General features: G+C 42.2%; 1 protein-coding gene across 5 annotated transcripts; it reads right to left on the bottom strand.

The window, feature by feature from the left end:
* Nucleotides 1-889: 889 nt before the first annotated feature.
* On the bottom strand, nucleotides 890-9,400 carry mepce (methylphosphate capping enzyme). 5 transcript variants are annotated; one of them, XM_034550073.1, is made up of 5 exons: nucleotides 9,001-9,400; nucleotides 6,442-8,295; nucleotides 3,731-3,949; nucleotides 3,472-3,595; nucleotides 890-3,369 (listed from the first exon to the last, which is right to left on the bottom strand). In XM_034550073.1, exons 2-5 carry the CDS (start codon nucleotides 8,236-8,238, stop codon nucleotides 3,335-3,337), a joined length of 2,175 nt encoding a protein of 724 aa, XP_034405964.1. In that variant the 5' UTR covers nucleotides 8,239-8,295; nucleotides 9,001-9,400; the 3' UTR covers nucleotides 890-3,334. The 5 variants fall into 5 exon arrangements, with proteins under 5 accessions (XP_034405964.1, XP_034405966.1, XP_034405965.1 ...); XM_034550075.1 differs by having other exon boundaries at nucleotides 8,691-9,372; XM_034550074.1 differs by having other exon boundaries at nucleotides 8,716-9,372.
* Nucleotides 9,401-9,693: the final 293 nt, after the last annotated feature.

Genomic DNA, 9,693 nt, shown 5'->3' with positions numbered 1-9,693 from the left:
ACAGAGAAACATTCAGATATAGCTTGTTGTTCAGAGGCATGACAGTTAAAAGCTTCCCTGACGGGGTGGGGGTGTATTCCAACAGTGTTTTTTCCCCAGAAAACTGATACTAGGAAAGTTAAGGTACATGTATAAAAAAAAAAAAAAAAGTAGTAATGTAGTTAAATTCCCTTGAGTTATATCAGTGTAAATTCAACAAGTAGAGGTGAATTTCAGCACCATTAAAATTCATACACACCTTCAGTTTATGCATTTTTTCAGTTGAAGACATCCAGTTTTACTATTTCACTACAGTTGTAGAACCATTTGATGTACTTCCATCTTAGAAAACTTCTAATAAATGAGAAGCAGGTACGCAAATGTAAGTACGACCTCTACGACGACATTATTGTGTTTGTGACAAAATATTTCTTCAATATTTAATTTCATATATATATATATATATATATATATATATATATATATATATATATATATATATATGTTTAAAATCGGAAGATACTGCTGCTGAGACAGTAAGGTGCAATCTTTCATATTGGTGGCAAAGCACAAATTAGCTATTAACAATTCTGTTTCCCAAATATAATACTCAATAAGGAAAACCTTTTTCAATTACAGCACCGGGCAGATCCAAGCCTGAGAAACTGATTGTCTTAGCTAGAAAGATGGGATGTGGTGCTGTATGTCTGATGGGCCAACTGAGGTTCAAGCCAATTCTTCTTCAATCCAAAATGTAACCCGCCGCTTCATTTTAAAGGTTAAAGTGTTCCACAACTTGCGTAAGAAAAAGTTTGATGGAAAAAGTAATCAAATCTTTTCTATTCTGAAAATGTTTAAAATGTCTATAAGATGTCAAACGATGTGAAATAAGAGTGCATTGACAACAACACTCCTTTCAAACTGTTTATAAAAAAATAAAGAGCCAATCTAACAATCCATGTGCCTGCCAGGACAGAACAAAGCAAACATATCAGAACTTTGCAATGTACATTTTCATTTGTTGTTACAGAGCTGGATTAGCGGTCCGTTTCAGAACAAAAACTCAGACTCACTCACAAATTGGCAGCGAACATTAAAAAAAGAAAAGAAAAAAAGAAGAACATCCACTGGAAAAGAACAAAAGCAGTTATGAACTTAATATTGACAACAGTAAAACAAATCTTTGCAAACATATTTACATTGATCACTTACTAAAATAGAAACATATCATCCATCTTTTCCATCATCTCCGACACTCATATGCCAAACGCTGTAATTGAACCAGTCACAATAAAAAGGAAGGTGTTCAGTCCCAGACACTTGAATGAGAGGTTGGAGATGAGCCGTGCTCAGTGCACACCAGTAGAGACACAATCACAAACACTGGAACTCATAACTGTCCTCGGTAGGCCAAAGACTGAGATGGCAGAGTTTGTCAAATTCAAGAAGCAGAAGACCCATAAAATAATTTGGCAGCGCTTCACTGCAAACAGCATATTCATATTTTAATTTGGTAAAGATCTCATGGATATGTTTCAACAAACCATTTGATACTATTTTTTGTTTAGTCGAGTCCAACTCTGGAGCTAGAAAGTGATTCTAATGCTGTTTGAATGTTTGTCCATTAGTGACGACCTTGTGATTTACCCAGCATTGAAGACGCTGTAGCAGTTCCTTAATGACAGGCCTCTGCCTTATATTTTATTATGCTCTCCGTTATTGTTGACATTGTGAATGACATATGAAAAGGTAGGGCTATGGCTTTACGGTCATTAAAAAAATAAATCACTGCATGCTACAGTTTACCTTGCAAAAGAGTCTTTGTGGTCTCTGTGTCGAATTATCTTGAGCTAAACCGACAGCTGGGTGTCAGCGCAGCTCAAATATGGCCCCCATCTTTAGGATGGAGCATCGAAAAGGCTTCAAGAACCCAGGAAGTGGTTTGTTGCTTTCTAAACAGTCCAAACTCTCAACTTTATGCTCAAAACAGCCAAAACTCTTTTATGGAAAATGTGTAACTGATTTTGAACTTGCATTTGGGGATTTAACATTTAGCTGATGTCAGGTTTTCAGATACAATACCAAGTATTTTTTCCAGTGGTAGTAGTCCTGCTAAAACAACATTTTTTCATGTTATATCTATACCATGCAATAATGACAACATGTAATATTTGATAACTCATGTCATGACACTTTAAAGGGGACCGTCTGTTCCTAAACAAAAAAGACAAACAAACCTTGGCTGCACATTTGGATAAGCATGCACTATTTCACGAGATGTTTTGGCTGTTTTGAGTGCACCTTTCTCATCGTGCATCACTGTCTTCATCACTTAGATGAGCCACTGTTCACTCCACAGCGTCTTAGGTTTGTGCAATTTAGGAAGTTTTCATAATGTCTTTTTCAAAATGTGGACTTACAACATTTAAGTTAATTCAGCTCCAAGGCCTATTTTGCAAAATAATGACAAAAAAAACAATATATCAGGGTTGGAAGATAGGACAAATACATCAGCTATTAGCAACAGACTGAATCTTTTCCCAATGGAATTCGTTTGACTGTTATATGCGTGTTACAACGGTATTTAAGGCTTCAAACATGATGCCAATATTTAACCACTAAGAGCACATTTATATGGTATCTACAGTCATTGCGATGGAGTGTCCTACTTAGCATGAATAGCATAACCCACACTCTGGTGTGGCTTTTTCAAGATACATCATGTCAGTCTATTTAATGGCTTTGTAATTCAGTTGTAACTGCAGCTTTTCAAGTGCAACATACAGTTGGTCATATGGAGCTAACGTAGTGAATTACACCATCATCACCAGATAAAGTGATGATGGTGGACAGTTGGAAACTGTCTGCCCTATCGCCCAACCCTAATATGTATAACGTATGGTGATGTGGTGGCACAGAACAAAGTTATGAAAGTAAAGATATATGGCCAAAGATTTGCAAACGCATGTTATGGCCGTGCATCAAAATGGAGCATCATTAGCACTAGGCTAGTCCAAGGAAATGATCGGATGAGCACCTCTTCCAGTCAGGCCAAGCTATATTTGGCTCCAGGTTACACTCTGTGGAGTCTTATCTGAGTTCACTCCATACGGTTTAAGAATTTGTAGTCACAGAAGATTTTGATAGGTGCCTCTTCTCGGCAGATCTCATCTTTACAAAATTAATTCCACTTTTGGTCCCATTCTCCCTTTTGAATTTCATCATCAGCATCTGAAAAGCTGGAGCTACTGTGAAGGACTCAGCTGACTCCTTGCAGTCCAGGGCAGCTGGCTGGCTTGTATGCATGTTTGTGGCTTAGGCTACTCACATTCAATGATCTTCAAGGCAGGAGTGGTCATTTGTGAAACAAGTAGATTGGCCTCTGAAAACCTGTTGTGATGGGGGTGGGGATAAAAGAAGTTAAAAACAGCATCAAGCTAATGTGGTAAATGACATGTAATACATACATTTGCTCTAAAATGAGTGAATTACCTCGTATTGAACACTTGGGGGCCCCAAGGTACTCAGAACTTGTGAAGCCCACCTCTGTTGTAAGGTACGATGAAAACTGGTCAGGTTTGAGGCGGATGCTGTGAAAATTGTTGCTAATATCATCCTGTAAAATTAGAAACATGCATGTCTTATATTTCAACCAATTAAACCAGGCTTTAAAATCACTAACACCAAGTATATTTGTGTTGTTACAAAAGTCATGGTTTGCATCATCAGCCCCGCCATCTTAGTTTCTTACCGTCAGCTTCTTCCTCCTCACATAGGAGTCCCAGGGCTGTGGCTCCAGGATGAACATGCCTCCAGGACGGAGATGACTGTAGACTCTCTTGAAGAGCCGCTTGAGGCCACAGTCTCCCCAATTCAGGTGAACCCATTTGGTAACGCTCAGGCACATGATCACGTCATACTCTGGCCGCTGAGTCACAAGAAGACTATCGTTCTCCAGGACATAATTGGCCTGAAGGAGGAAAAGAGATTTGGTGATGAAAACACAGACTTGAATGGACAAATTGTTTTGTGCTACTCAGAATTAGGACTGTAATAAATAAGATTAAAATTTAAGGACATAAAGGAAACGTTAGCGTATGCACGAAACATCCAGTAGAGTAAGAAAAGCTCCACTCAGCTGCTAACTAAGAATCAGTTATCTTTGTCTGCATCAACGGTGATTGTTAATTAGCCTAGGAGTAATTAATCCTAATGGGCAAGTCCACACATTCTATGGTACATTTACGCATATGTTGTGATCAGGCCTAATTCAGATATTCTTAACCATTCGGCCATGGCCTCAGAGGGCCATCTAGTGGACCGCAGAGTTACTGCCAAAAGGTTAGCTTGATGCCAAGGTAGATTTGTCAAACAAATATTAGGCAGCATAACATTTCTCCCTTAAATCCATCTCATTGTGTAGGCTGAGGGGGGAGGGGGCTCAGGCGGTCGTCTTGAGACTTTTCACTCATTTAAAAAGATAAGCTCTGCACTGCCATTATCTCTAATGCTCGTAGCAGGGAGGAGGCATTTATCGATTTCATTCAGAAACCCTACGGTGTCTGCATCTCCCCAATTCATGTAGCTGCCTACACAAAGCCTCTAAGGCACAAGGCCAGTGGAGTGAACAAACTGAAATTGAAATTAGAACAACAAAAACCCTTCGCAAGAAACCTTTTTATTTTTAACAGAAAAGCTGTCGTAACATTAGTCAAATATTCAACCATGGGTGGCACCAACAGCCCAATGGCATTGTAAATGCTTCCAGACACATTGCAACATCAACCTGGGGGAAAGGAGAGCTTCCTCTTTACTGCTTCCATCTTTAAGTTCTTAAAATCACTGGGAGCTTCAGGGAAGTTAGCGACTGGTTGGAAACAAACACTACAATAGATTAAAAAACATAAAAGTGGACAAACTAGTGGGGATTCCCTCCACACTCACAGCAAGTGAAGATCAACTCATGATCAGCAACATGATTGCTTTATACATTTATTAACTTATAAGAAGGGAGAGGCCTGAGTCCTTTTGACCGGGAGCAGAGCAACTTTTGGTTGACAAGAAAAAAAACAAATTTCATTCAATTGTAATCAATAGTTCTAAGTTTATATTGATTCCAAAATATATTAAAACAACAAAAAGTTGTAGAAATGTGTACAGGATCTGCTGCACATGTTTTATCTATTCACCAGGTTAAAATTGACTAATAAACTACATGCACAATACTAACTTGCATGCAATTCAAAACTGGTAAGATAATACCATGTTTCTTTTTCCAGATAAGCTACACAGTTGTTGAGTTGTAGTGGATTTTATATACACTTGCACATGTAGATAAGAGAGGTTATGTTTTAAATTAATACATAATGAAAGTTATGATAATTAATTTGAGGAATATTCTGAGGAATGTATTATGAAGCATAAGAGAGGATCACTGTTTTAGTATTCTGTTTGTTAATGACAAATGTAATGATTCATTGTATGATGCATGGGAATGAATGGATGTTTAGACAGTAGTTAAAGGGATGCCGATTGAAACCTGAGATGTTGCTTTTATTCTGAAGGCAGGATAATAGGGTTTTATTCTGAAGAGGAACTTCCTGTCCTTGACAGGAAGTGTGAGCTTTGACCCCGCTAGTTTATCAATTTGAGGCATTCTTTGAAGTGGCCAATGGAACTAACCTTCAGGTGTGAACCTTATGTCTTATTCGCTGGTCAGCGTAGCATGCTGTGTCTCTGAAAGGTATTTGCATGAATACCTCCACTAACCAATGGGAGCTTAGCTCAGTGAATGGAACTAATTGTAAGACGTGAATTTGGTCTCTTACGTGGTGACGCCAGACAGAAACTGTTGGCTAAGTCAGGAGACTGTGGAAGCGAAGCCATGTGAGCGCGTCCGGGCCTGGACCATGTATGTATACAGATGACTCTTGTTTGTTATGATTAAATAATGATTATTATATATATCTGGCTTCGGAGCTTCTTCTTCCAAGCACAAGGTAGCTCGAGACTCTTTGAACTCTTACACAGTGCAACCTGTATGCTATATTTAAACTGACTGTGCTGTGACAATGCTAATCTACAGTATAGTATACAATAGCTAATCTAGAGGCAAGACAATTCCAACAGATTCCAGGGAGAATATTTCGCCCGACAATTTATGTCAAGTCCTCTCGTCAGACCTCAGAGTATTTCCCAGAGCATGCTGCTTCACTCTTAATGAGTGCTTTTGGGTGCATTTTATGTTTCCCAATGGACAAAAGCTGGTTTCTTCACACCATGCTGCTGCTACCTTAGTCTTTATGAATATGTATATGATGCAGACATAATGCAGTATGTGCCTAACTGTGAACTAATGTTTTTATTTTAATGTTTACCATAATCCAGGCCCCCCCAAGATGTATAACACAGGAACCTCATTCATGTCGCCACCAAACGTTCACACAGAGAATGCCATCTTACCATGACGAAGGACACATTTGAGGGAAACTCTCCAGGCCGTGTGGTGGATGTTTCCGTTAGTGGAGGTGCAGCGATGGGACCCCTGGAGATCCGTAGGGACACGGGAAAAGAGCAGCTCACAGAGTGATCAGCGGGAGTTGAATCATAGTCTTCCTGCTCCATTTCCTCTGTTTTGCCAACCTGCCTCTGGGTCCCTACCTCATCTGTGTGGCAGGAGCCATTGTCATTTCCAGCCTCTGCAGGACCACTTTCTCCTTTCACTGGTTTCCCGTTTTCCTCCCTGCTCTTGGCTTCATTGTGCTTCTTGTCTGTGCGACTCTCACTTCCATTCCTCTCCCCCTGCTTGGTGCTCTTTTTCTCCTGCAATGCATGCCTGGCCTCTTGGGTCTGCAGTTCAGACAGATAGTGTCTGATGTTCTTACGAGCTGCATGTACCAGACTACTGTCAATATCCAGGCCCAATATGCGGGCAGGTCTTAGCATTTTGGCAATATAGAGTGTTAGGTGGCCCGAATTGCACCCCAAATCCAGAACATCTTTACCTTCAAACCATTCTGGACGTAGCAAGCGGACCCGTGCGTCTTCACTGGCGCCTGGGTTGCGGTAGCCATAATACTTGTTGTAGTTTCCATACTGAAACTTCTTCTTCTGTTGCTCCTTCACCTTGTTGTGGGGCTGCTGGCGACCTCCTGGGGCGGTTTTGTGACCACTCCTTGGCGTGTGGAAGGACTGAGAATATCTCGATCCCCCTGTCCCAAAACTCCTGTCTCCACATCCTGACTTTCCAATTGGCGTAGAATGGGTCACAGGGGTCTCCATTTTACCAGAGTTGCGCCTTCGCTTACGCCTGCTTGTGTGCTGGTTTGCTGCCCCTGATATGGAGGAAGTGGAATCCTCTATAGATACAGATGCCATCTGCTCCTTGCAGTTGGCTGAGTTGTCAGCTGAGCGCTCATGGGAATCCTCTGTAACACTGGAGAAACTGCTGGACTCTTTGGAGACATCTATTGCAGAAGACGAGGCTAAAATACCTGGAAGTGGTGTGGAGGTGCTAGCTTTAACCTCACTTTTTCCTGATTCTGAGAGGTTTACCTGTGCGGTTGAAATCCCACTTCCACCACCACTCCCTCCTCCTCCATGGTGTCTGTTGCGGTGTCTCTTCCTACCACCACTCTTGAAGGGGGACACCATGAAGCTACCGTCTGCTATCCCACTGTTCAGGTTCAGTGGATCGGTGATGTCTCTGGGGATGAGGATCTCCACAGGGTCTCGACTCTTCGCTGGCAGCGGGGAGGATTTGGGTGTCTCTGCATTAAGCGCCCTGTTGACCTCCTCATCCAGCAGGCTGTTGAGATTCAGTGGGTCGAAAATGTTCCCACCCAGGAGGAAGTTGGTAGGTAGAACAGAGTCACTCTCAGAGTTGGCCCTTCGTCTTCTCTTACCAGACATTGGATGCTTGAAACTAGGGTTTGCTGTGCTGCGGCGCTTTGTCAGCTTTGTTTGTTGTGGTTGTTTGGAATGATGAAAGCTGTTCCTGCGATTGATGTTATTCTCATTCCCTGTGGCTCCCTGTCCAGCATCATCCGAGTTGGTAAGAACATCAGTCGTGCTGATGTGTTTTGGAGAGGCTTCAGTGCCCGAGACTGGACAAGCGGCTGCAAAATCAGGGGTGGCTGCCGTGCCCTCCACCATCACAGATATGTTGCTGTAACTTCCTGTGCGTTCTGAGAGCTGCAGGGATGAAGCGGAGCTGGCATGTGGACTGCCAGTTTTTACAGTATCCTCATCAACAGACATCTCTTTTGGTGTTCAGGGCTGATACAGACATGAAATGGATTTTCTTTTTTTCTGGATCTGAAAGTCACAGAAAAAGATCAGTCAAAATAAAGAACAAAATAGTACAAATCGTTTAAAGTAAAGTTTAAAATATTGATGTGCTGCAATCACACGGTCAGCACTGCAATACAAAGTCACATATACCAACAACTACTTGAATACGTTTCTGAGATTCTCAAATTTACATTACAAGTCATTTAAATTCAAATTGAAATCCTGCACCTCAAAAGACAAGGGTCAGCTGCAGTGCACGTCGTGGAGGAAGCATCAAATGACCCACTACCTTCCACTGTCACTTCCCAACATACTGTTAGAAGAATCACAAAAGTCTGAGGCAGAGTCTGTCGGACTAACGTTAACGGCGCGGCATTATTACATTGTTTAATTCTGACATCTGAGGCGTGTCTACTCACTTCTTCAGGGGTTCACGTTACTGACCTGAAAAGTTTACCCCCCCGCGTGTGTTGGACAGTTATTTAGCTAGCTCCTAGCTCCTAGCTCCTCTCTCGCGGGCCAGCACACTAGAACGTCGCCTCAACGTTCGGCTCCGCTCCGGACAAAAAAAGCCGTGAACAGACCAACCTTCAAGTACCCACCTCGCGACGCTGCTGCCCGACTCAAAAAGAAAATACGAGAGTCATATTTTACTAAAGTGATACTATCTACCAGATGGCCACCTATACGCAGTCAACAGTGTAGTCACCATCAAAGTAACAGTCTCACCTCTCGATTCTCCCCGCCTCCGGCTGGACTGTCACTACCGCGCGCGCGCACACTCTCTCTCTCCCTCCCTCTCTCGCTTTCGACTCGAGCTAACGTTAGCTTAGCATTCGAGTGGCTCTACATCAACACAACGGTCGGCGAGCGACGCGAGTGCGCGAGCGATGACCCGGCGCGGTCCCGTCCGCGGTAAACGGCTCCTCGGTCTCCCGAGCTGTCTTGTCGAGACTTTCTTCGGCGAAACTCCTCGTTAGGCGCCCAGCGTCAGGCTGGTTAGTGAATACATTATTCCATTCGCGGATAGAGTCGGCATGGCGGCGCATCCGGGCTCCGAGCTGTAAGTCCAAGATGACTGGGGCGGAGATCTCTGACTGGGAGGAGAGCTCCGTCGATATTATAATGAGCGTCGCTGATCCTCGTGCGAGGAAACGTTAAGGCTGCAGTCTTCCCCTATTAATAAGTCAACTATTGTTCAAATTATATCTGGTGTGAAACAGAGCAAAGCGGCAACATGTGAAACTGAATGTTTTGCATTTTCTTTAATAAATGACTTACATTATTGACTTATTGTCCCGATCCTATTATTTAACGTTAGTATATCCAACTATTTAGTATACCTTCAACACATGCATATAGGCCCTATAAACATATAACGTTTGAATTGCAAGGTAACACATTACTGACAAGCAAGAACAA

The sequence above is a fragment of the Cyclopterus lumpus genome, chromosome 14 (assembly GCF_009769545.1).
Source record: "Cyclopterus lumpus isolate fCycLum1 chromosome 14, fCycLum1.pri, whole genome shotgun sequence".
NCBI lineage: Eukaryota > Metazoa > Chordata > Actinopteri > Perciformes > Cyclopteridae > Cyclopterus > Cyclopterus lumpus.
The sequence above is the reverse complement of the archived record's forward strand: the minus strand, read 5'-3'. Positions and strand labels throughout refer to the sequence as shown.

Coding starts and splice junctions, on each gene's coding strand:
- mepce (XM_034550073.1), bottom strand. CDS start 8,238: ATGTCTGTTGATGAGGATACTGTAAAAACTGGCAGTCCACATGCCAGC. Junction 3,950..6,441: donor CAAATGTGTCCTTCGTCATG/GTAAGATGGCAT, acceptor TTCCTCCTTCAG/GCCAATTATGTCCTGGAGAA. Junction 3,596..3,730: donor TGAGGAGGAAGAAGCTGACG/GTAAGAAACTAA, acceptor CTAATTTTACAG/GATGATATTAGCAACAATTT.